Genomic DNA, 25,857 nt, shown 5'->3' with positions numbered 1-25,857 from the left:
TAGCCAGATGCACAAGGGGGCGCACGCGTCTGGAGTTCGTTTGCAGAGGCTGGAAGCCCTGGCGCGCCCATTCTCTCTCTCTCCCTCTATCTGTCTTTCTCTCTGTGTCTGTCGCTCTCAAATAAATAAATAAATAAATAATTTAAAAAAATTAAAAAAAAAAGGGTCAGTAAAAAGTTTTTTTTGGTGTGATGACTTACAGGTTACGGTGCTTGCCTGTAAAGCTTAATTAAGATCCCAGGTTGTATTCCCCAGTACACAGGTAACCCAGATGCATACATAAGGTGGCACATGCGTTTGGAGTCTGTTTGCAGTGGCCCAGATCAATAAAGTGGTACATACATCTGGAGTCTGTTTGCAGTGGATAGAGACTTGCATGTCCATTCTCTCTGCCTCTTTCTCAAATAAAAGTAAATAAGGTTTAAAAAGTTTTCTTGTGCATGGTGGCGCACACCTTTAATCACAGCAGCAAAGTAGGAGAATCACCGTGAGTTCAAGGCCACCCTGAGACTATAGAGTGAATTCCAGGTCAGCCTGGGGTGGATCAAGACCATACCTCAAACCCTCCCCCTCCCCCAAAAAACCCGCCTCGAACTCAGGACGATCCTCCTGTCTCTGCCTCCCAAGTGCTTGGATTAAAGGCATGTGCCTCCACGCCCTGCAAATTTTCATTTTTTTCTAAAGAGCAAGATAGAGATCTTCAGTGATCACAAAGAACTGAAGAGAAGCTGGCATTAGGTCCACGGAATGCTGCCATGTATCAAGATGGGGTGACTTAGAACCAGCGTTGCCTCATCAGAACCCCCAAAAAGGTATTTGCAGAGTATTTTTCATCCCAAACCCAATCCCAATCCCACATTGCCCTTCCACCCTCAGCCGGGTCTCCGCCCAGTTGGTGCACCGCAAGAGCCGACCTTCTGTGCTCCTCACAATGAGAGCTGAGGCTCCGCCCCCGCAGCCCAGACTCCGCCCTCAGCAGCCGAGGCTCCGCCCCCGCCGCCGAAGCTCCACCTCCGCCCGCGCCCCTTCCGGGAGCAGAGCCCGGCCCCGCCCCCGCTCATGCGAGGCCGCCGGCTCCGCCCCCTGCGCGCGTCCGCGTGCCGCAGCCCGCGCCGCCCGCCGCCTCCACGCGCCTCCGCCGTCCCGCGCCGTCGTCGTCGCCGCCGCCGCGCTCGCTGGCTGGCCGGGTGCGGGCGCCGGGCTCCGGCCGGAGGAGAGGACAGCCAGCGCCGTCACCGCGGCCGCCGCTTCGGCCCGGGCCCGGGTGTCGGTCCCGGCCCCGCCCCGGGCCCCGGTGCCGTCTCCGGTCCCGGCCCGACCATGAAGTGTCACTACGAGGCGCTGGGCGTGCGGCGCGACGCCAGCGAGGAGGAGCTCAAGAAGGCCTATCGGAAACTGGCCCTGAAATGGCACCCGGGTAGGTGACCACCCCTCCCCGCCGCCGCCGGGCCGGGCCTGGGAGCACGCCGTCCCCGTCGCTGCAAGGACCTGCTTCGGGGTCACCTGGTCCGCACGCCAGGCTCCGTCCGACCCGGAGGGGTGAGGACTCGAACTTGCTACTGCGGAGGGCCAAGCCTCCCCGGGGCTGCTCTCCGCAGCCCTCAACCTCCCCGCGGATCACCAGCTACCTAAGCCTTAATCCAACGAATTATGGGAGCGAGTGAAATGTCTTTTTAAACAGGGGAGCGTGGGTCTCTCTGCTCGTTGTTTAGCAGGCTGATTTAAGCCGACTCTGCTTCACTCATGGGCGTGAGAGCCTTGCTTCGGGTGACGAGCTCTTGAATGAGGTGGACTGCCTAGAGAAGTTGGTGTGATCCACTGGTAGTGTGCTTTCCGTGGGTACCTGGGTTGTAAGGCAGATCTGTGTGACCTTAGGAAACAGAATGAGAAACTAAGTTGAGTCTCAGCTTTGAATTTTTTTTTTTTTTTTTTAAGAGAGAGAGAAAGAGGTAGAGAATGGGTGTGCCTTTAACTGCTGAGCCATCTCTTCAACCCCATTTCAGCGTCTTGAGATGTCTTAGTAAGAGGCCGGGGACGGAATCTGCTGTATTGCAAATGCTGTACCACTGAACAGGGTCTCAATTGCTAAGGTAGCTTTGAACTAGTGATCCTCCTGCCTCAGCCTCCAAAGTGAGTAACTGGGGTTACAGGCCTGTGCCACCAGGTGTGGCTTATTTCACTTATCTGCTGTATCTTCACCTTAAGTTTAAAGTGTTCCTCCCCTAGTCTTTTGAAAAATATTTTTATTGATTTGAGAGAGAGAGAATATGAATGAATAAATGAGTGGGTGTGCCACAACCTCCATTCGCTGCAGATGAACTCTAGATGCCTGTGCCACCTTGTGCATCTGGCTCGTGTGGGTCCTGGGGAACTGAACTTGGGTTCTTTGGCTTGGCAGGCAAGTGCCTTCACTGCTAAGCCATCTCTCCAGGCCTTCTCCCCTAGTCTTAATAAGATGGATACGCACACAGGTGATCAGAAGGTCTAAGTATATAAACCATTATGTCAGCAATATTTAATTAATTTTGTATCCCAAACGAATCTAAAAGACAAAGATACCGTGCAACACAAAGAAATTTATTATCTTTTGTGTGTGTGTGTGTGTGTGTGTGTGTGTGTGCGCGCATGTTTGTGTGAGCATGTGTGAGGAGGTCAGTGGGCAGTTTGGGTGTTGTCCCTTATCTTCCATCTTGTTTCAGGCTGGGTCTCTGCTTGTCCGGCATGTGCTAGGCTGGCTGTCCTACAAACCTCCAGGGGTTCTCCTGCCTTTGCCTCCCATGTCATTGTGAGAGGGCTGAGATGACAGATGGTACTGTGTCCAGCTTTGTGTGAGTTCTGGCAATCAAACTCAGGTTGTCAGGCCGGTGCAGCGTGTGCTTTTTTTTATCCACTGGGCCATCTCCCCAGCACCAAATAAATGTTTCAACCTATTTTTCCTCATGATGTTACTTGTCCTGTGTATGCAGTCATCACACGGTGGGTAGTATGTGGATTCTGAAAGGCGAGAACAAGAGACCTCAGAGTCTTGTTAGAAAACATGCCTTACACCCATAGTTAATTATTAGTGCAAACAAAATAGTGCAATTGGTAGTTGGGTTAATAAAGTTACTTGTAGGGACCTCAGGAATCCAAGGAGGGAGTTAATACCATGTAGGGAAGGTGCCTAGGCTTCCATTCCACTGAGGAATGAAGTGTGGTAAAGTGAACCAGCCGTGTAGGGAGGAACACAGTGGTGGGCAGAAAATACCCCAGGGCATGTTTATCAAGAGGCTGCCAAGTAGTGATTGGGAGAAGAGCTGAAGGGGAGGCTAGGGATCCAGGTAATGACTATAGTTGGTGGAATAAGAAATACAGATATTAGTATGTTACTCAATAGTACTTACCAACACAGGAACTAAAAGATATATATATATATAACATATATGAAGGAAAGAAGTAAATAGCTAAATACCCATCACAGTATGAAGTCAGTTATCCTTAGAGGTTGAGTTAGGAATTCAAAGGAAGTTGACTTTCTGAGTGGGAAAGGGCAGCATGGGGATTCGTCCTGTGGCCAAATGCACACGTAATTTTGAGAACAGCTGCTAAAGCAACAAATTGTAGTGTGTGACTATTAGGCTAAATGCTGTGAATCATTATATTGCTGGTAATGGAGAGGTGGGGCAGGTTTTATTGGGTTGTCTGGAAGGATACCATGAAGGCAGTTGAGTGGGTAGAAGAGGCTACAGACAATAGTGAGGGAGTGTCCACAGTAAATAGGGAAGGGCCCCACCAGGCTCCTAGCCAGGGGAAAGTGAAGAAAAGGAACATTGACCAGATTCAAAGATTAATTGAAATTAATGCGTGGAGGAAAGGAAGAAGTATGTAGTTATTATTGGCTTAGAAACAGTGTGTACACTTTTAATGCCAGCTGAAGTAGAAGGACTGTTGTGAGTTCGAGGCCAACCTGGGACTACAGAATGAGTTCTTGAGATCATACTTTGGGGCGGGGGAGGAGGAGGGGAAACAAAATCTTGTCAGGACCAAATACAAATACATTCATTCTCTGAATATCGTGATTCATAGCATCCTAATACTTTTTAAGAATAACTATTTATTTTTGAGAGAGAAGCAGATAAAGAGAAAGGGTGCTTCAGGGCCTCCAGCCACTGCAAATGAACTCCAGACATATGCACCATCCTATCTGGCTTATGTTGGGTACTGGGGAATTGAACCTGGGTCCTTAGGCTTAGCAGGCAAGTACCTTAACTGCTAAGCCATCTCTCCAGCCCTTAATACCTTTTTGGGTTGAAAATTCTTTTGTATTTCTGTTTTTCCAGGAGACAAAATTCCAAGAGACAAAATTTCAGTGTATGTGCTTTTTGACTTACTGATTTTGTCATCATCAGGTGTCTTAATTTTATGCTACGTTTAGGGCATTTTGTTAGATACTTCTGGAGCTTTGTTTTGCTTTAGAGAATGAGGTGTCTTTCCTATAGAAAGAGGCTTTCGTGGTATTCCAAAAAAAAAAAAAAATGGATATGGTGGTGCACCCCTTTAATCCCAGCACTCAAGAGGCAGAGAGGTAGGAGGAACGCTGTGAGATCAAGGCCACCCTGAGACTACATAGTGAATTCCAGGTCAGGCTGTCCTAAGGTGAGACTCTACCTTGAAGAAGAAAAAAAAAAGAAGAAAGGGCAGAAATGACTATGATCAAAATTTCTTCTGTGGAGGGACTGAGAGTGATTTCCACTAGGATCAGTGGTCCTGCCCAGAAGATTGCTCCTTGCCTAGTCAGGATTCCAATAATTCATGCAATGATATTCCCAGAGCGCTGCGCCCTGTGAACAAGGCAGGAAAGGTCTCTGCCCTGGTAGCACATGCGCTCTGTGGGGATGCTTTTCCTCCCAAGACAGACGGCCGGGCTATTTGAGTGTGAATTCAAGATGATGATTCCTGAGTGTGAACTCAAGATGCTGATCCCTGAGGAGTGTGAATTCAAGATGATGATTCCTGAGTGTGAACTCAAGATGCTGATGATCCCTGGGCTTAGGTTGCAGGGCTAGAGTCCAGGAAGATACAGGAGACACCCAGCTTTTTTGGGTCCTTGTCTTAGTTATCAAAGAAGTGAAAATGCAGACTCAGAGAAGGTTAAGTTACGAATTATGAGGTTTATTTTAGGGAGAGTTAGGATCCAATGGGAAGGCAGGCAGGCCCAAGCTAAAAGGTTCCCCTCAGCAAAGAACTAAAGAGCTGACATTGAGATCAAAGCAGGAAAGCACCCCAAAGAAAACAAGAAGCTCCAAAGAAATTCTGGGAAGGGGGAAGGGAACCAAGGAGGTGCCCCTTACCTTGGGAAAGACCCTAGAGCTTGCCGGAAGGGCCGGAGACTTGCGCACACGTGCCAGGTCTGTTTATATGATCCTAACATCCAGTTAGCATGAGCGTGGTCATTGGACGCAGCTGTGTGAGGGAGAGAGCTGATTGGCTGGTGACCAGGCGGGAAGGGCCAGCCCGCAGGTGTGCTGCCGGGAATGAGAATGACCCGGAAGTGCTGCCGAGTTGTTGCTGCCCCCTTGGGTGAGACTAGTCCTCCGAGCAGGCAGTGTGGCTCTCGTGTTTCCCTGGCCAGTCCCTGGCTAACGTACCGGAACAGCGGTTCCCGAGCTACGCCTCTTACTGCCGCTAGCTTTGTGTTTGGCTGGGAAAGCCCGTGGAGAAAATGGAGCAGGTTGGGGACAGGACGTGGCTGTGGAGACAGGACGTGGAGGTGAGTGGAGGGAGCCTGGGGCAGAGGCTGGCAGGGCCTGGAGAGCTGAGCCGCAGCCACTCTGGAGATTGGTAAATGAGGAGACTCTGTAGCCTAGGGAATTGGGGAAGCCATAGGGTGATGGATTCCAGTTTTCAAGTTTCTCTCAGTAGGGAGAATGCTTTGGGAGGCAGGAACACAGGAGGGCAAGGAACCTTGAATTTGCCAGACATGTAGCTTCTGAGCCAAATGCCAGGTTCTAGTGAGGGAGAGGAGTGTTGAAGACGAGGAGTGGCCGTGGGAAGGGTCACGTGGTTAGGAGTGCCTGAGTCCCAGCGCTGTGGGTAAAGGAAGGTGCAGGCCCAGGCTCGCCGCCAGCCTGCCTTAGGTGTGCTGTAAGCAGACGAGTCAAGAGGCCTGCAGAGAAGTGGAGCTTGCACTAAGCCAGCCCGTAGAAGGTCTTATCCATGAAACCTTCTGGAAGGCACTATGAAAGAGTTAGGAGGTAGCAGAAGGTACAGGAGTGCATCAAGAAAAAGCACAAAGAATGATGGGAGAATATATGCCTCTTCTACTTTAGTGACCGTGGGCACCACTCACTTATTGCTCCTTTGCCTTAGTCCTCTCAGACCCTGGATGTCAGTTCAAAATAGTCGGTGAATTCAGCTGTGTTTAAATGAAATGAAAAGCCATGTGACAGAGTTGAAAAGACTTAAGAAAGAAGTTCTAGTAAGAAATTAGACTTCATTTCAGATGGTGGATTCATGGGTTTTATTTGTTTAAAAGCTTCATTCAGCTTTCTCCAAACTTCTTTGGGGGAGAAAAGGACAAGTAGGGGAGAACTTAAGACAAGGCACAGTACTAAACAAACAAGCACACACACAGTCTCTTCCCTCAGCAGGTGCCTGGAGACTCAGTAGGAGTCTCTGCTTCTACATTATTTAATTGAAACTTAACTGTTTAAAATTCTCTATTTGTTTATTAATCTGAGGAATTGGAGAAACAGGCGGGGGGAGGGGGAGCATGCGCGCAAGTGAGTGAGCAGGTGTTCCCAGGCCTCTCGTCACTAAAAATGGGCTCCAGATGAGTGTGCCACTTGTGCATCTGGCTTTACGTGGATACTGGGGAGTCAAACCTGGCTGTCAGGCTTTGCAGACAAGTACCATTAACTGCTGAGCCATCTCTCCAAACTGCATTTTTTTTTTTCTGACAAAAATGTTAGAAACTTAATGTTGCCCCTTTTCCTAGAAGGCAAGGAAAGCAGCATGGCCTGGTTGGGTCATGGATACTCTGGATAAGTCAGTGATGTGCTGGATGGGTTAATGATGCTCTGGTGGGTCAGGGATGCTCTGGATGGGTCAGGGAGGCTCTGGATGGGCCAGGGGTGCTCTGGGTGGGCCAGGGATGCTTGCTATGGATCAGGGATGTTCTGGATGGGTGAGAGACGCTTTGGTTGTTTAGGACCCACTAGAGTTCTGCTTGATCAGTATTGAGGTGAATGTTGGAAAGTGCCAGAATTCACAGGGTCTTGTCCTTACTTGTTCTTCTGAAATCTGTTCATTAATGACTTGAATTCAAGACATAGAACCATTACTTGGTAACTGAACTTGACCTTGAAAGGATATCAGAATTGTGTGCAACTGCATTGGGAGGAGGCTCCATTGGAGCTAATGCAGAAAAGTAGGTTTGTTTTTCTCACAAGAAATTCAAGAAGTCAAGGGCTGGGAAGATGGCGCAGTGGATGAAGGCACTTGCAAGACCTACTTCATCATCCTCACAATATGTTAAATCCTTGCATCAGGTAGATAGAGTCACAATACCTCAAAGACAGATGGAAGCTTGGAGATTGACAGGTGCAGCCAAGAGTAGTAGGGCTCATTTGTGCCTCCCATAAAGTGTTTTTTTGAGGTAGGGTCTCACTCTAGCCCAGGCTGACCTGGAACTCACTATTGTAGTTTCAGGGTGGCCTTGAACTCACAGCAATCCTACCTCAGCCTCCCAACTGCTGGGATTAAAGGCATCTGCCACCATGCCGTTTTGATTGTAATTTTGATATAAAGGTCTTATATGCACAGAGCCACATTGGTTCACAGTGTGGATTCTGATGACCTTGTTACCAGGGGATCCAACGACAGTAAGTACAGTTGATGAGTTAAAGAAAATTTAGGACTGCGAAGCCTAAGGACCCAGGTAAAGTCCGATGTACAAGGTGGCACATGGAGTTTGTTTGCATGTGGCTAGAGTCTCTCGTGTGCATTTTCTTTATCTGCCACTTCCTCTCTCCCCCTCTCTCAAATAAAAATACTTACAGAAAGTAAAATTAATATATTATCTATCTTTATTGTTGAATCAGTAGCTAATTCCCTGAAAGGTGAACTCACTTAGGAAAACAGGAACCACATTGTCTTAGTTCTCAAACTGAGTCTTCCTGTGGAATACCATCTAATCCCCTTCCTCATTATAGTGGTCATCTGTCTCATTTTGAAAATAGTCATTTTCATGATAACAATTTTCCAGGACAGACATAGAGCTAGAAGGACCAGGCTTCATAAAGATCAACTCAAGAAACTCCCTGTACATAAATGTAAGAATGGAGTGAGTGTGACAAATGTGCCATTTGTTTGGACGATTATGAAGATGGAGACAACCTCAGGATTCTTCCTTGTTCTCATGCTTAGCATTGCAAGTGTGTAGCTCCTTGGCCAACCAAAACAAACAAACAAAAGCCCAGTCTGCAAGCAGAAAGTTGCCAGCTCAAGGTGGCTTGAGCATGGACAGCAGTCAGAAAGATAATGAGGTCTCAAAACATCCACTCCTCAGATGTTATCTCTGTCACCACCCAGTCAGTCATTTGGGGCTGTGTCAGAGTCCCATTCCCAACAGAAAGTGACAGAATCATCAGACTATGAGAAAGATGACAGCAAATGTATAGATAGCAGTGAAGCCAAAAATGACACCAACAGGCACAAAGTTGTGGTTCCAGCTGCAGCCCAGTAGGGACCAGGATTACAACATAGCAAACACTGTGACACTTAGGCAACTGGCTCTTCTTCCTTAAAAATGTTTATTTAGGTATATAATTTTATTCATTTTGCTACATTTAGAGGTTTCTGCAAAGATACCCCTCTCCCCAGTAGGGTCTTGCTCTAGCCCAGGCTGACCTGGAGTTCACTATATAGTCTGAGGGTGGCCTTGAACTAAGGACGGTCCTCCTACCTCTGCCTTCTGAGGGCTGGAATTAAAGGCATGTGCCACCATGCTGGGCTGAACTAGCTTATATTTAGTATTCTATTATAACTGGTTACTGAAGCAGGCTGTTTGATCTGGTACTTATGTCCACGAGTGCATGTCATTTCACTAATAGGTAGGAGACTGGTGATGCAACTCAGGCATCAGCTTAGCTCTCTGGGGATAGAACAGCCAATACATTTAAAGCCTCAAGATGGCTTGGAATTAGAACCTAGACCACAGTAAGCAAATGTTTGTCTTGCACCTGAAGTTAGTGCAGTGCCATCTAGCATAAGCTTAGTCGGCACTCACCTCCATGGTATGGCCTGGAACTGCTGGGTTAGAACATGTTTCTTCTGGTGTTTCCCAGAATTGCCATTATTAGTGAGAAGCAAGGAGGTAATTTAGCATTCTTTTCCTCCTCAGCACCACATAGAAACTGAAAGCTGTCTTTCATTCCTCCTCCCAAGTAGCTTATTCCTAATAGGAAAGGTCTATAACTTGTGTTAAGTTTCCTGTGACTTTTTTGTTTGTTTGCTTGTTTTTGTTTTTCAAGTAGAGGGTAGGGTTTTACTCTAGCCGATGCTGACCTGAAATTTACTCTATAATATCAGGGTGGCTTTGAACTCATGGTGATCCTCCTTCCTCAGCTTCCCAAGTGCTGGGATTACTTCCATTTTTTTTGATAAGGTTTTATTACTACATTGTTACATAAGAATTTGATACAACCATTAAAGAAATGTCTCTGGACCTTACTTTTTGTATTTCAGTATCTTTAAGGGTTTTATGTTGTGATCAAAAAGAAAACGCTGGGCTGGAGAGATTTCGTAGTGGTTAAGGCATTTGCCTGTGAAGCCTACGGGTCCAGGTTCGATTCCCCAGTATCCATGTAAGCCAGATACACAAGATGGTACATGTATCAGGTGTTCGTATGGGTATGCTCCATATTAGGTTCAGCCCATTTTACTCTGTAAATGCATTAATTATCTATTTTCTGTGGAACCAGTTACCAAATCCTTATGGTTTAAAACTGCAAACACCAGAAGCAGCAGGCACTGATTTTTGTGTCCTGTCACGGTTGTGAGGCTCAGAATCTGGGAATGGTTTGGCTTATAGTTTTTGTGAGATTATTTCACCATGGTCCAGGAGGACCTGCTTATGGTGGGCAGGCTTCTGTTCTCTGGCCCTCTGTTCTTCACCCTGTGAGATTTTCCATAGGCTTCCTGAGTTCCTCATGCTGGGGCAGCTGGCTATGCCCAGAATGCTCCAGAAGAGGGCGCTAGCCCAGGACTGAATCTGCCACCTGATCTCATCTCACATGTCATGTGTACCGTCCCTTCTCAGACCAACCTGCTGATGATGGGGACCACGTAAGGCAAAGATGTTTCCTCAGTTCCACAGTTAAGGAAGCATAGCCAAGGAAAGAATGTGTGTGTGTGTGTGTGTGTGCGCGCGTGTGTATGAATGAGATTTACTTTGGTAAAATTGGTAAGAAGGAAAAACTTAAAGATAGTGAGCATTAAAAATAATTGAGTACTGCATGAATAACAATCTTGTAACAGACTCAGTATGTATTTGGCTCCTACTCACATTTAAATGTGAACTAGTCAACATTTCCCACGGGTGGCTTATGGATGCTTGTGATTGACATTGCAAGTCATCTGTTATCCATATGGCTTCCTGCAGTTCTTTATTTTATCTTCTCTTTATTTGTGACATTTGTGCTAGAAGAAGTGTCATTTAGAGTATCTCATCTACTCTTTTGATGATTAAACCCTGTGACTTTATTTTTCAGATAAAAACTTGGATAATGCTGCAGAAGCAGCTGAACAATTTAAGCTAATCCAAGCAGCGTACGACGTGTTGAGTGACCCTCAGGAAAGAGCATGGTGAGCATCGGGTTCATACCTGGCAGGAGTTGTCAGTACAGGGCTGTGGGCTCTCTGACTGCGTGCACAGACTGGCTGGGCTCTGCAGGAGCATGTCTCTCCACTTTGTAAAGTGCAGTGTGTGTGTGGGCAGGTGCCGCAGAGGTGCTGGTTCCAGCGGTCTGCTTTTGTCCAGGATGGAACCACGTTTGGGGGTGTACATGGCTTTAATTTTGATACTAGGACTGATTGCCCAGTGAGTGGAGTTCCTTTGGTATATGGCAAATTTACTGTTGCCAGACAGGAGGAAGGTTGATACGTACCTGGAAATTTTTTTTTTTTCAAGGTAAGGTCTCTCTCTAGCCCAGGCTGACCTGGAATTCACTGTATATTCTCAGGGTGGCCCTGAACTCACAGCAATCCTCCTACCTCTGCTTCCCAAGTGTTGGGATAAAGACATGTGCCACCACACCCAGATAGAAAATTCTTTTTCAATAGCTTCAACATAAGAAGTATATTTTTCTGTAGAATATATGAAGATATTTTGTTATGCATCTACAAATATGATAGATATATTTGCCGATGATGATATAATTTAATTCCATTGCCTAACAAAAAATTTCTGTATTTGAAGTTCTGAGTGTTTACTGAAGAGGTAGATTTTAGAGCTGGCTGTAACTGTGGGAAATTGTGCCTAAAAGCAGCAGGTGCCGTGTGGAGCTGCTGGGCTTGTTGCCTATGTGTTAAACGTTGTACCTGATGGCCTGTTTGTAGAAGAGAGGGTGTAAAGGGTGGTAGTACAGAACCACATACGAGATCCTGAACTTTTCTCTCCTCAAGGACTGTTTAGATCTGGCCTTAGTCATGCTGAAAAGGCAGGGAGGATGGCAAGTGGGTGAGAGTGCTTGCTGTGCACTGAGAGGGCTAGATTTACCCTGAGGTCCACTGCCCAGCACCTGCAGAAACATCTGGGCAAAGCCACATATGCCTGTAACCCTAACCCTGTGGGGAGTGGAGACTGGAGAATTTCTGGGGCACTCTGGTATCTGGGCTCAGTGAGAGATCCAGCAGAGCAGCAGAGCAGTAGAGCAGTAGAGGGCATTTGATGTTCTCTTCTGGCCTCCACGGAGCTTGCATAAGGTGTGTGCTGTTGCACACACCATACACAGAGCCCAGCACTCATATACACGCAAAGGAAGAAGGCGAGAAAGATGCTTATGAAGCCAGGTGTGGTGGGGCACACCTCTAATCCAAGTACTCCAGAGGTAGAGGCAGGGGAATTACTTAGGCTACATATGGAGTTTTAGACTAACTTGGGCTACAAATAGAACAACAAAACAAAATGCCTGCCTTTTAGAACTTTGAGATTCTTTGACTTTTGTGTAGATTGTCATTTACCTTTTTCCAAAGACTTGCTTGTCTTTTTATTTAAAACTCCTACCTGGTAATGCTTCTCTTTCCTGGAGGCAGTTCCATGTACAGCAAGGAGCCTGGCTTTCACACTGCAGTTGACCTGGTTTTGAATTCTGATCTTGTTGCTTATGGAATTTTTGGACACAAGTGTTTATTGCCACTGAGCTTCAACTTCCTATTCTGTCCAACAGGGGTGATAAAAGTACCTTTAGAGAGTCACTGTAGAGAATGACTGTGCTGTGTGTGTAAAGAACTGTTAATATTAAGTTCACATGAGCATAAGGAGGAGCTTTTCCGGTACATGTTGGTCATAAACATGTAATTAGTTTATGGATCAGATTATCTCCAGTACTGTTCCATTTAGTGATATTTCTTTCCAGTGAAAATTCAGCTACTTTTGGGGTGAGTCACAGAAATTCCCTGGCTTTAAAAATTTTCCTGTTCACGTGGGCTAGTGTTGTATAAGGTATTAGAAGTGGCAGACATAGTTTGAATCTGCATTTCTTTAAAAACATATTTATTATTTATTTACTAGAGAGAGTGAGAAAGAGGCAGAGAGAGAGAGAGGGAGAATATGAATATGAATGGGCACTCCAGGGCATCCAGCTACTTGTAAACAAACTCCAGACACATGCACCTCCTTGTGCATGTGGCTCACGTGGGTCCTGTGGAACTGAACCTGGGCCCTTTGGCTTTGCAGGAAAGTGCCTTAACTGCTAAGCCATCTCTTCAGAGCTATAGTTTCTTGAAAGACTTAATTTTCCTGCTCAGATTGCTTTAAAGTTGTGTGGTTGTAGACTGGGCATGTTAAAGTGTACACTTATGGTTCAATTGATTCAGGAAATTCTTATTTACCCCTCATTTTTTTTTTTTTTTTTTTTTAGGTATGATAATCATAGAGAGGCCTTACTTAAAGGAGGGCTTGATGGGGAGTATCAAGATGACAGCTTAGACTTGCTTCACTATTTCACTGTAAGCTGTTACTCTGGTTATGGAGATGACGAAAAGGTATGACAGGTGAATTTTTTCATTTCTTATCCAGCAGTTCAGTAAAGCTCAAAGAGAATTCTTTTTTTTTTTTTTAAATTTATTTATTTGAGAACAACAGACACAGAGAGAAAGACAGATAGATGGAGAGAGAGAGAGAATGGGCACACCAGGGCTTCCAGCCACTGCAAACGGAACTCCAGATGCGTGCGCCCCCTTGTGCATCTGGCTAACATGGGACCTGGGGAGCTGAGCCTCGAACCGGGGTCCTTAGGCTTCACAGGCAAGCACTTAACTGCTAAGCCATCTCTCCAGCCCGTCTTTTTTTTTTTTTGGTTTTCGAGGTAGGGTCTCACTCTAGCCCAGGCTGACCTGGAATTCACTGTGGAGTCTCAGGGTGGCCTCGAACTCTCTGTGATCCTCCTACCTCTGCCTCCCAAATGCTGGGATTAAAGGCATGTGCCACCACGCCTGGCTCAAAAAGACTTCTTTTTTTTTTTTTTTTTTTTTTTTTTTTTTTGGTTTTTCGAGGTAGGGTCTCACTCTGGTCCAGGCTGACCTGGAAGTAACTCTGTAGTCTCAGGGTGGCCTTGAACTCACGGTGATCGTCCTACCTCCGCCTCCCGAGTGCTGGGATTAAAGGCGTGCGCCACCATGCCCGGCTTCAAAAAGACTTCTTAAAACTATTTTATAATAGAAAGTGAAACAATGTTCATTTTGAAAATAGCACATAGGTTGCTTTCTTTTTCAGCTGTACATAAACATTTCTGTTGAGATGAAAAACTAGAAATGAGAGCTGAGTCCTGCAGTTCTTCAACATTAGGATTTGTATCTCATATCTTGTTCTTTGATTAGATTATGAAAGTATTCAGAACCTGTGATTCTGATTTTTTTTTTTCTTTTAGGGCTTTTATACAGTGTATCGTAATGTCTTTGAAATGATTGCAAAGGAAGAACTAGAATGTTTGCTGGAAGAGGATGCCGAGGACTTCCCAACATTTGGAGACTCCCAGAGTGACTATGATTTGGTAAAAGAAAACTGCAGAGTGTCTTATCAGCATTGATCACAGTGGTTTCTGATTTTACAATAAGCTGTTTCCAGTCCTGTCCTATGATTGTCTTCTCTCTCCTCCTGTAGGAGCTTGTAGCTGTCTTGTAGCCTCCCCTCTTGACTTTGCCTGATTGTGGAGTCTAGTCTCTTTCTGTGGTCAGAAACCATTTCCCCATTAATCTTCACTGATTAATATTATCAGTTACATCTAGGAGGGGTTAGGGATGTGGCTCAGTGGTAGAGCACTGGCCTAGCATGCATGAGGTCCTGTTTAATCCCCAGAACTGCCCCTGTAAAAAAGTATTCTTACATATTAGAGAAATATTTTTACCATTAATATTTACTGCTTTCTAGAGAAATTTAAATAAAAAACCAACAGAATTTTACCCATTTTCTTTGCCACTAGGTAGTGCACCCTTTTTATGCTTACTGGCAGAGTTTCTGCACACAAAAGAATTTTGCTTGGAAAGAAGAGTATGATACACGACAAGCCTCAAACCGCTGGGAAAAGCGAGCCATGGAGAAAGAGAACAAAAAGATTCGGGACAAAGCAAGAAAGGAGAACAACGAGCTGGTGCGTCAGCTGGTCGCTTTCATTCGGAAAAGAGATAGGAGAGTGCAGGCGCACCGGAAGCTTGTGGAGGAGCAGAATGCCGAGAAGGCCAGGAAGGCAGAGGAGAGGCGGCGGCAGCAGAAGCTGGAGCAGGCCAAGTAGGGATGCGTGGCGGGCGATGCCTTTGCTCTTAGGTGGGGGCTGGGGGGGTCCCATCCTGGGGAGCCAGCATGATGTTCTCATGGCAAGTTCAGTCACTGTAGCATTGTCCTTTGCTTCTTTTTTCCTTAAAGAAATTAAGTAATGTTTCTTTATCTACTTTGCAAAACTTTTTGAGTTGGGTATTTTCCTTGTTTTAGTACTCTAAAATTTAGTAGTAATGAGTGTGAATTGAATTCTTGTTCTGTGCTTTTTTTATGGAGTGATTTCTGTTTTGATTTTCATTCTTGTGAGGAAATGAGGCACATAGCTGGCAAGTCACAGAGCTGGGGATGGGGCCTGAAGTTTTCTCCAGAACCCTGCTTTTACTTGTTTATTTATTTATTTATTTATTTTTGAGGACATGTCTCACTGTAGCCCAGGCTGACCTGGAATTCACTATGTAGTCTCAGGGTGGCTTTGAACTCACAGCATTCCTCCTACCTCTGCTTCCTCAGTACTGGGATTAAAGGCATGCGCCACCCCACCCAGCTTATATGTATTACTGCCTCTAGGTAGTCTGAGTTACTCAAATTCCTTTACAGTATTGTCAGAATTTAGTGTAAACACTTTGTGTCCAGTGTACTTAGCATTTTACATATTGTTTCCTTAGTAAAATTCTGCCCAACTACACACATTACATTTTGAAAATTACCCCTTTTTTCCACATTTACACTTATGGTCACCCAATGACTCTTCTAAGTTACTAAGATGATATGTATGTATGTATTTCCAATCCCATTATTTAGTAGAGTTAATGAAAAACCAACCAGGCCTAGGTGTCACTGAGTTTGCCCAGTTTTAGCTAAACACAGGTTTTAGGTTTATAAGCTCTGGTGACGTGGGAGGAAGATGCTGTTCAGGGGCTAGCTTTACGCCTAAGGCGAGTAGGAACCCTTCCAAGGATCACTCGTCAGTCCTGAGACTGGGCTGTGTTCTAGACTGGTGGAGGAGTACAGAGAACAGAGCTGGATGACTGTGGCTGACTTGGAGAAGGAGCTCCGGGAGATGGAGGCACGGTACGAAAAGGAGTTTGGAGATGGATCGGATGAAAATGAAGGGGAGGAACAGGAGCTTAAAGATGGAAAAGATGGTAATTTTTCTTGATGCATTTGGAAAACATGTTATTGTGTACAAAGATATGTGCTCAAGTAAATGTCCACTGGGGCCCAGGTGTAAGTTAACAGGGAATAGAAGAGCACATGAAAACTAAGAACTGATGTTTCAGCTCATCATCATTGTCCCTATACCAAAGTTTGATTTTGCTGTTTGTTTTCCATGAAAAGCTTTAAGTTTAGGATTTCGTGTGACATTACCAAAATTTAGATGTAGCAAAAAAATTAAATTAAAAACCATTATATGGGCCTCATGAAGGTAATCTGTCGATGTAGTTTGATTCAGATAGAACAGCCAACATACTCTGTCCTTGTTCTGATTTGTGATTGAGTGTGCACAACATATTTCCCTCACTGGTAGAGAGGCTCCTCTTGGTAACATGTAGCATGCTGTTTTATGGCCTGCCTGCTAGTGAAGGAATACTGTAAAACAGGTTGAACCATACTCTTGTAGGTCACAGTTGTAAATGTGCTTTTGAGCCAGTTCATGTTCATGAGGGTACTTGAAACAAATAAACAAACAAAAAGTAGAGAAAAAAAAAAGCCTCATAGTACAACTATTAAAATGGCGTTTGATGTTTTAACTTAGTTCACATTTAAGATTTTAAGGATTATCCGAGTCTTGCAAGCAGACTTCTGAAAAGAAGTTGGAGGGTAAGGTGGTTTATTTGAATTTTTCCTGTAAATGCAGTGATGCTTTTAAAACTCCACCTTAGTTCATGATGGCATTTCTTTTGGTAAGGAAATACACAATCTTTCATTTCTGATTTGTACATAATGTTAGACCTTTACTAAGAAGGCACAATTTGTTAGCACATTTTATTCCTACCACAGGCTTTATCCTCACAGGTAAAGACAGTGACGAGGCTGAGGACTCTGAACTTTATGATGACCTTTACTGCCCAGCATGTGACAAATCTTTCAAGACAGAAAAGGCGTAAGTTTCCATCTCTGAACATCATGGAAGTGCTCAAGAGAACATGCTTGGAGCAGTTAGCCCACTAGTACCCACATGGCACCTTGGGAAATTCTTGTCTACAGGGGAGGAAGGAGGGATGTGGACCAGTGGTTAAGCCTTTTGTAGCCTTTCACATTCATTCCAATATACTTGTATTGTAGCTGCTTTGTAAACACACATACTGTTTCCAGAAAGAAATTCTGTTTGTTCTGACAAAGTAGGCATAGTCACACAGATGAGGAGATGAGACCACATCTAATCATACATTATCACTTCCAGCCATCAAGTTCCCTTGTCACTGCTGTCAACCTAGGAAGTGTCAGCTTGTCCTGTTGTCCTGTTGAGAGTATGTGTGCCAGTGGGAGCAGTGATGATGATGATGATGATGATGATGTGTGTGTGTGTGTGTGTACGTTCATGTGCATGTATATGTATATATTTAAAGGGCTTAGGGGAGAACTTAGATTGAAAGAAAATGAGAGTCAAGTTGCTAGGGAAAAGAAGCAAAAATGCTTATCCAGAAGAAAGAAGAGCAGATAAGCATGGGGAGGGGTGAGAATGAGCAGTGTAAGGGAGAGAGGGGCAAGGTAATGGTAGTAAAAGGGGGAGAGGCAGAGATGCTAGCAATAAGACAGGCAATAGTAAAAAAAACCCTTTCAAATTTATTTTTAATTTGGAACTAATCTTACTCCTGAAGTGGAGTTGGAAAATAGATTGTGGGGTCCCCCTCTACCCATTACCCACATCTGCATGCACATATTTTTTTCCTGAATAATTTGAAAGTAATTTATATACATAATGCTATTTTACTTTGAAATACCTGAGTGTGTGTGTATAAAATAAGGATATGTTATTCCGTGAAGGAAAAATTAACATGGTACTCTTATCCAATGGATTGCCCATATTTAAGTTTCCTATAGATCAACTGGAATAATTGTTGGTTATGGAGTTTTAGATAGTTTCAGGGGTGACAAGGCAAGAAAGTGACCTACTCTGGGTCTTGTTCTTCAAGGCTTCATAGCACCATTTTTCCAGCCTGAGTTTTCCTTTTACAGTTAGGATGTATGTCATATAATTTCCTGCTGTCCCTTGTGTCCCGTAGTGTGGCTTGGCACAGAAATACTTAGAAAATCCTCTACAACTAAGAGGAAGCCATGGCAAAGCTTTTTTAAAAAAATTATTTATTGGAAACAGAGGGAGAGTAAGAGAAAGAGAGAGAATGGGTATGCCAGGGCCTCTCGCCACTGCAAATGAACTCCAGATGCATGTGCTACCATGTGCATCTGCCTTACATGGGACCTGGAGAATTGGACCTAGGTCCTTAGGCTTTGCAGGCATGCACCTTAACCACTAAGCCGTCTCTCCAGCCCAAGCTTTTGGTTTTAAGAATTCAAAATAATAGAGAATTGGGTGGGAAAGAAAAGGATAAAAGTATATATGAGACAAAGAAAGTAAATGAGGGGAATTCTGGGATCTGGGAAGAAAGCTCCTTTATGAGCTTGCAAGGTCTGTCATACCTGGCATGCCTGACAGGCCTCCATAAGTCTGTATGGAATTTAAAATTTTTGCAGCTTCGGCTTGGTTGGAGTCATGCAGCAACATATTTGGGCATGCGTGAATGTCCCATAGTGTAGGACTCAGGTCAGATTGTCTTTTCAGCATGAGGAATCACGAGAAGTCAAAGAAGCACCGGGAAATGGTCGCCTTGTTAAAGCAGCAGTTGGAAGAGGAGGACGAGAACTTTTCAGGACCCCAGACAGATGGACATCTGTTGACCGCCAGTTCTGAGGAAGAACTGGAGGATACGCCAAAGCAGAAGTAATCCTGAATGTTAACTGTCATGGGCATATTTGTCACATGAGAGATTGAGCTTAAATGTATTTTACCCCAAGGAAGTTGTTTTGCTGGTATTTCTGCCACTCTTCTAGTTAATAGAATCTTACAGTGTTGAAGTGGATAAAAATGTATCAGATGTGATTTTTTACAGAATGTTATTACTACATTGAACACAGTTTCATATGTATGCAGTTGAAGTGCTAAATACTGTCAATTTACCTGTTTTTTTATCTTTAAAGTCCATTGGTTTTATTAGAATATATGTTGGTTTACTAAGAATTTGTCTTAAATATATAGCAGATATTTTTCCTATTTTTAATGCTTTATGATGCTAAATATTTTTAGTAATTTTTTACTATCTTAATATTTTTAGTCTCATTTAGTAAATCTTCACAAAGTCAAGTAGCTGACATTTTGATTTGTTTGTTCTTAGGCTTTCAAAAAAACAAAAGAAAAAGAAACAGAAACCAGCACAGGTATGTTGAAAGATACTAACATTAAATACCCACTGTAGATTTGCAGTATCCTTGTTTATGCAGTACAGGCTGTCTCAGAAGAGGAACCTTATTTATCATTTTATATTGGCTGTAAAATTATTTAAGAGGAAATGAAAATATTTTTGTGTTTCATTGATTTCTTCCCCTTTGTATGCATGTAACTAATTTAACTACTATTGTATGCTTAAAAATTTTTTTAAAGTATTTTATTTATTTATTTATTTATTTATTTATTTATTTATTTATGAGAGAGAAAGAGGCAGGGGATGGGGGAGTGGGCATGCCTAGGGCTTCCAGCCACTACAAATGAATTTCAGATGCATGTACCCCCTTGTGCATCTGGCTTATATGAGTCCTGGAGAGAATGGGCACACCAGGGCCTCTAGTCACTTTAGACAAACTCCAGATGCATGCACCACCATGTGCATCTGGCTTATGTGGGACCTGGGAAATTGAACCTGGGTCCTTAGGCTTTGCAGGCATGCGCCTTAACCACTAAGCCATCTCTCCAGCCCTGTTTGGTTTGGTTTGTTTTTTTGCGATAGTGTCTTGTGTGTAGGCTGACCTCAAACTGTGTAGCTCAAGCTGGCCTTAAACTTGAAATACTCTTGCCTCAGTCCTCCAAGTACTGGTGTGTGTCATTCCAAGTACTGGGATTACAGGTGGGTGTCATTGTGTCCAGCTGAACTACGTCTTCCTTTTATTTTCTGAGCTCTATTCCTGCTGCTAGAGTATATGGGAATCATTACTTCAGTGTAACTGCTTGGCAACAGAGATCATCATTTAGGTAGATTGCTTTATAATGGCAGTATATGTTCCCTAGAATTGCGATGATGATTTTAATGAAAACTCCACCGAGGAAAGAGTAAAGATTGATCCAGAAGATATTAACTTAAATGAAGACCATACCAAAGAACCGCACGCTAGTCCCCAAGAAAAGGTCTGTGTTACAGATGCCATCGAGCTGTGTGACGATCCAAAATGTGAAGCTAAAGGGTAAGTGAAAGGTACATACTGTTTGTTACTGTTGAGCAGGGAAATCAAAGGAACTCCCAATAAAGTCTCTTTTCCATGACTAAGTTCATTGTAACCTCCCTTATCTTTTGACATGGGCTTAGAGACACGCAGATATCTGAGTGAGGTGTGTTGGAAAGGAAGTGGATGTTAAAGGAGAGTGTGCCAGGCTGTTGAGCATCATGACTGTGATCCTGTTTAAGTTTCCCTTTCCCTGCTGGAGCTCCCACAGAACAAGGCCGCCCGAGTCTGTTTCTCCTGCCCACTCCCTAACAAACCTTCATGCTGTGCTGCCAGGACGCGCCTTAGCAGCATGGCATCTTCCTGCCCACAGGAGCCCTGAAGCCTTGCTGCTGCCTAGCACCATGGTGGTGGCTAGTGGAAGGGTGAGCCAGCGCTTTTCTCCCCCTCCAAGCTTCCTTGTCTGATTGCTTGTCCCCATTCTCTGCTATTGCTCTACACTAGAGGATGATGTCTTAATGCTTTAGGAAAGATCTGGAAACAGGACCATGAGAGAGTGCAACAGCATGACATGTGGGTGTGCATTGAGAGACTGCAACGTTGAAGCTATAGTGGGGCGAGCTAGTGCCCAAGAATGTTGAGAAAAGGATGGAGTAGTGTCATGAAGGCAACAGGTGACCAAGGGACTAAGTCAGAGATGAAGCTCTGCAAAAAGAAAGATAAGGGGCCTTACAAGCTGGCAATGTCAAACTTTTGAAGTGTCTTGGAGAGTGAAAGTTTGAAAGGGAAAATTTAATGTTAATTTCACTAATGATTACACATGGGGAAACAGTATGAGATTGAGTGATTTTTCCCAGGACAAATGCTGATCGGTGGAGAATCTGGCATTGAATTTCTGTCTGAGTACTTGAAGACATCTAGAAGGTCTAGCTCTATGGGAACTATCCTATGGATCCATGGGGCTACTTGGAGGTCAGAGATGGGGTTGTGGGCCTCTGCACTGAAAAGTACTCAGAACTGAAGTGAGTTCCCACTCTGAGGACTAAGAGGGTTGAGATAGAACTATCACCATCCTTCCTATCCCTGTAACTAATGGTCCTGCAGTGAGGCCTTTCTGCCAGACCTCATTGCTTATCACACCTAGAGAGAAGTGCTTCATTAAAAAGTGTGGGGATGCGGGTTGGAGGGATGGCTCAGTGGTTAAGGTGTTTGCCAACAAAGCCAAAGGACCCAGCTTCAATTCCCCAGGACCCACATTAGCCAGATGCACAAGGGGGCACAAGCATCTGGAGTTTGCAGTGGCTGGAGGTCCTGACATGTGCATGCGTGTGTGCTCTCTCTCTTTCTCTGTGAAATAAATAATATTTTTTTAAAAAGTGTGTGGATGGGACTGGAGAGATGACTTTGCAGTTAAGGCACTTGCCTGCAAAGCCAAAGGACCCAGGTTTGATTTCCCTAGACCCATGTAAGCCAGATGCACAAGGTGGTGCATGTGTCTGGAGTTTGTTTTGAGCGGCTTGAGGCCCTGGTGTGCCCATTCTCTCTCTTTGCCTCTTTCAAATAAATAAATAAAAATAAAAAATTATTTTTTAAAAATGTGTGGATGAGCTGGGTGTGGTGGCACATACCTTTAATCCCAGCACTCTGGAGGCAGAGGTAGAAGGATTGCCAAGAGTTTGAGGCCACCCTGAGACTACATAGTGAATTCCAGGTCAGCATGAGCTGGAGTGAGACCTTACCTCGAAAAATCAAAAAAAAAAAAAAAAGTGTGGGTGGTTAGGTATGTTGGCACACTATGCCAGTAACGCCAGTACAGAAGGCAGGAGGATTAGAAGTTCGAAACCAGCCTCAAACTTACAGGAACTTGCCTCAAAACTTCAAGCTTATTTGGTAAAGTGCTTGCTAGCATGAGGACCTGAGTGCGGTCCCAATACCCACATAAATAATGCCTAGCTGTGGTGGCCTGCACCTGTAATCCCAGGCCTGAGGAGATGGGAACACACAGGTCCCTGTGGTTCATTGGTCAGCGAGTTGAGCCTAATTGGCGAGACCCTTTTGCAAAAATAATGGATAAGAGGGACAGGAGAGATGGCTCAGCAGTAAAGGTGCTTGCCTATAATGCCTAAGAACCTGGGTTTGATTCTGCAGATCCCATGTAACACCAGGTGTCCAAGGTGACACGTGCATCTAGAGTTTGTTTTCAGTGGCTGGAGGCCTGGTGCACCCATTCTTTCTCTGTTTCTCTGTCAAATAGATACATAAATTAAAAACAAAACCATGGCTGGAGTTGCTGAGGAATGACACCTAAAGGTGTCTTCTGGCCTCTCCACATGAATACCCTTGCAAACATACACACGCATAAAAATAAAAGTAAATAAGGGGCTGGAGGAATGTCTTAGTGGATAAGGCATTTGCCTGCAAAGCCAAAGGACCCAGGTTCGATTCCCCAGGACCCACGTTAGCCAGATGCACAAGGGGGTGCATGTGTCTGGAGTTCGTTTGCAGTGGCTGGAGGCCCTGGCATGCCCATTCTCTCTCTGTCTTTCTCTTTCTTTGCCTCCCTCTTTCTCTGTCAAATAAATAAATAAAAATAAAGTATTTTTTTTAAGAATTTTATGTATTTATTTGAGAGTGACAGAGAGAGAAAGAGGCAGATAGAGAGAAAGAGAGGGAATGGGCATGCCAGGGCCTCCGGCCAGTGCAAACGAACTCCAGACGCATGCACCCCTTGTGCATCTGGCTAATGTGGGTCCTGGGGAATTGAACCTCGAACCGGGGTCCTTAGGCTTCACAGGCAAGCGCTTAACCGCTACACCATCTCTCCAGCCCAAAATAAAGTATTTTTTTAAACGTAAATAATAAAAAAAGCAAAAAATGTAGTTGTATGTTTTATTGCCTTCAGTTTTCTTAGACATACTTGTGTAAATTACTCCCCCTTATTTATTTATTTATTTATTTATTTATTTATTTATTTATTTATTTATTTATTTATTTATTTATTTTGTGAGAGAGAGGAAGAAAGAATTGGCACGCCAGGGTCTCCAGTTGCTGCAGTTGAGCTCCAGACACATGTGCCATCTTGTGTGTATGTACGACCTTGTGCACTTGCATCACATTGTGCATTTGGTTTACCTGGAACCTGGAAACTTGAACATGGGTCATTAGGCTTTGCAGGCAAGCACCTTAACTGGTAAGCCATCTTTCTAGCCCTATTTATTTAATTTTTTTTGTTTTATATGTATGTGTCTATACATATATTTGTATAGATAGATAGATAGATAGATAGATAGATAGATAGATAGATTGATTGATTTTGACAACCTCTATACTTACTGACAACAAACCATGGTATTCCCCCCCAACACTCCCCCACTTTCCCCTTCATAATTCTGCTCTGTCATATCCCCTTCCTCTCTCCATTAGTCTCTCTTTTAATTTGATGTCATCATCTTTTTCTCCTATTATGAGGGACTTGTGTACCGGGTATTGCTAGGCACTATGAGGTCTTACATATCAAGGCCAAATTCTCTCCAGACAGTAAGGAGTGGTACTCTTCCTTTGGTTCTTACATTCTTTCCTCCACCTCTTCCACAAAGGACCCTGAGCCTTGGAGGGTGTGATAGAGATGTTTCAGTGCTGGACACTCCTCCATCACTTCTCAGCATCATGTTGCCTTTTGGTTCATCCCAGTGGTCATCACCATTTGAAAAGAGAAGCTTCTCTAACCAGAAGTGAGAGTAGCATTAATATATGAGTATGAACATTAGGTGTAATGCTTTCAGGGCAATTTGGTGAGAGTAATATGTGCATTTATTCAGACAAGAGCAGGCTTTATACCCCCTAAGGCTCATGATCTCCCCTGCCATAGGCTTTTGATTAGGTTTTCAGTACCAGGCACATATTCCCTCCCATAGAGTAGGCCTTCAGTCCAATTAGAGAGCAGTTGGTTTCCCCCAGAGCAGACATGCCACTGTTGCACTCATTCAGTCATTTGGCCTGTCTGGCCAAACTTGAGGTTTCTAGTGTCCACTGTTTTCACTGCTAATGACTTCTGTCTCCCATAAGACTGCATACAGTGTAACTTTTTCCAGCTTTCAGTTGGCTGGTCTACAGGGAGAAGGTTTTCTGCTAAGCACCAGCTTGATTTCTCAGTTACTTTGCCTCTCAGGCATGTGAAGTCTTCAGCAGTAGGGTTTTACCATCTCTTTCTCATGGGGGAACCAAGGGTCTTTTTCTAGCTTATGGGCCTCTGCTACTGATTTTTGGTTCCAGATCACACACAAATCTATATATTTGTAGGTAGGAGCCACATATAAGAGAGAACATGTAACATTTGGCTTTCTGGGCCAGGGTTACCTCACTTAGTATAATCCTTTCCAGAGCCATCCATTTCCCTGCAAATTTCAGTTTCCTTTTTTTTTTTCTTTTAAACCTCCATTGTGTAGAAATACCATGTCTTCATTTATCCATTCACCTGTAGACACACCAAGTTGGTTCCATTTCCTAGCTATTGTGAATAGAGCAGCAGTAAACATGGTTGTGCAAGTATATCTAAGGTAGTGAGAAGAGTCATTAGGATATGTGTCTAGGAGTGCTATAGCTGGATCATATGGAAAATCTATTTTTAGCTGTCTCAAGAACCTCCACACTGATTTCCACAATGGCTGTACCAGATTACATTCCCACCAACATTGCAGAAGGGTTCCCCTTTTACCACGTCCTCACCAACATTTATCATCATTTGGTTTTTGTTTATTTATTTTTTTGTTTTTTGAGATAGGGTCTTACTCTAGCCCAGTCATTTTTTTTCTTGATGATAGCCATTCTGACAGGAGAGAAGTGGAATCTCAAGGTAGTTTAATTTGTATTTCCCTGATGGCTAAGGATGTAAAACATTTTTTTTAGATATGTTTATGTCATCTGTATTCCAGTGAGAACTATTTAGTTCCTTAGCACATTCTTTGATTGGGTTGTTTGATTTCTTATTGTTCTGTTTCTTTGAGTTCTTTTATATTCTGGAAATTAATGTGTAACTAGCAAAGATTTTCTCCCACTCTGTAGGTTGTCTCTTTGTTCTATTTACAGTGTCCTCTGATGTACAAAAGCTCTGTAATTTCAAGAGATCCCAGTAGTTGATTAGTGGTTTTATTTTCTGAACAATTGGGGTTATATTCAGAAAGTTATTACCTGTGCCGGTTTTATTTTCTGAGCAATTGGGGTTATATTCAGAAAGTCATTACCTGTGCCAATATGTTGAAGGGTTTCCCTACCTTTTCTTAGAGCAATTTCAGAATTTCAGGTCTGATATTAAAGTCCCTGATCCACTTGGATTTGATTCTTGTACATGGAGAAAGACAAGGATCTATTTTCATCTTTCTACATACAGATATCCAGTTTTCCCTGCACCTCTTGTTGAAGAGGCTATCTTTTCTCCAATGAATAATTTTAGC

At 44.0% G+C, this 25,857-nt stretch overlaps 1 protein-coding gene and 1 pseudogene across 3 annotated transcripts in view; both read left to right on the top strand.

Annotated features, from left to right (window-relative positions):
* The first annotated feature begins 1,275 nt into the window (after positions 1–1,275).
* Positions 1,276–25,857, top strand: part of Dnajc21 (DnaJ heat shock protein family (Hsp40) member C21) — a 33,728-nt gene continuing 9,146 nt past the window's right edge. Inside the window, exons 1-10 of one of the 3 annotated variants that reach the window (XR_006633190.1) lie at positions 1,276–1,417; positions 10,752–10,845; positions 13,122–13,245; positions 14,130–14,252; positions 14,682–14,986; positions 15,968–16,119; positions 16,976–17,078; positions 18,759–18,917; positions 19,369–19,411; positions 20,256–20,428. Coding sequence is in view for 2 of the 3 variants with exons in the window: in XM_045132520.1 (XP_044988455.1) it covers positions 1,321–1,417; positions 10,752–10,845; positions 13,122–13,245; positions 14,130–14,252; positions 14,682–14,986; positions 15,968–16,119; positions 16,976–17,078; positions 18,759–18,917; positions 19,369–19,411; positions 20,256–20,428 (1,373 nt within the window). In the remaining variant the exon portion in view is untranslated. The remainder of the gene's footprint in view (positions 1,418–10,751; positions 10,846–13,121; positions 13,246–14,129; positions 14,253–14,681; positions 14,987–15,967; positions 16,120–16,975; positions 17,079–18,758; positions 18,918–19,368; positions 19,412–20,255; positions 20,429–25,857) is intronic. The other 2 variants (XM_045132520.1, XM_045132521.1) reach the window with 2 other exon arrangements.
* Positions 5,514–8,786, top strand: LOC105943653 (annotated as a pseudogene).

This window comes from Jaculus jaculus, chromosome 13 (genome assembly GCF_020740685.1).
Source record: "Jaculus jaculus isolate mJacJac1 chromosome 13, mJacJac1.mat.Y.cur, whole genome shotgun sequence".
Lineage (NCBI taxonomy): Eukaryota > Metazoa > Chordata > Mammalia > Rodentia > Dipodidae > Jaculus > Jaculus jaculus.
This window is presented reverse-complemented; position numbering and strand designations above follow the sequence as displayed.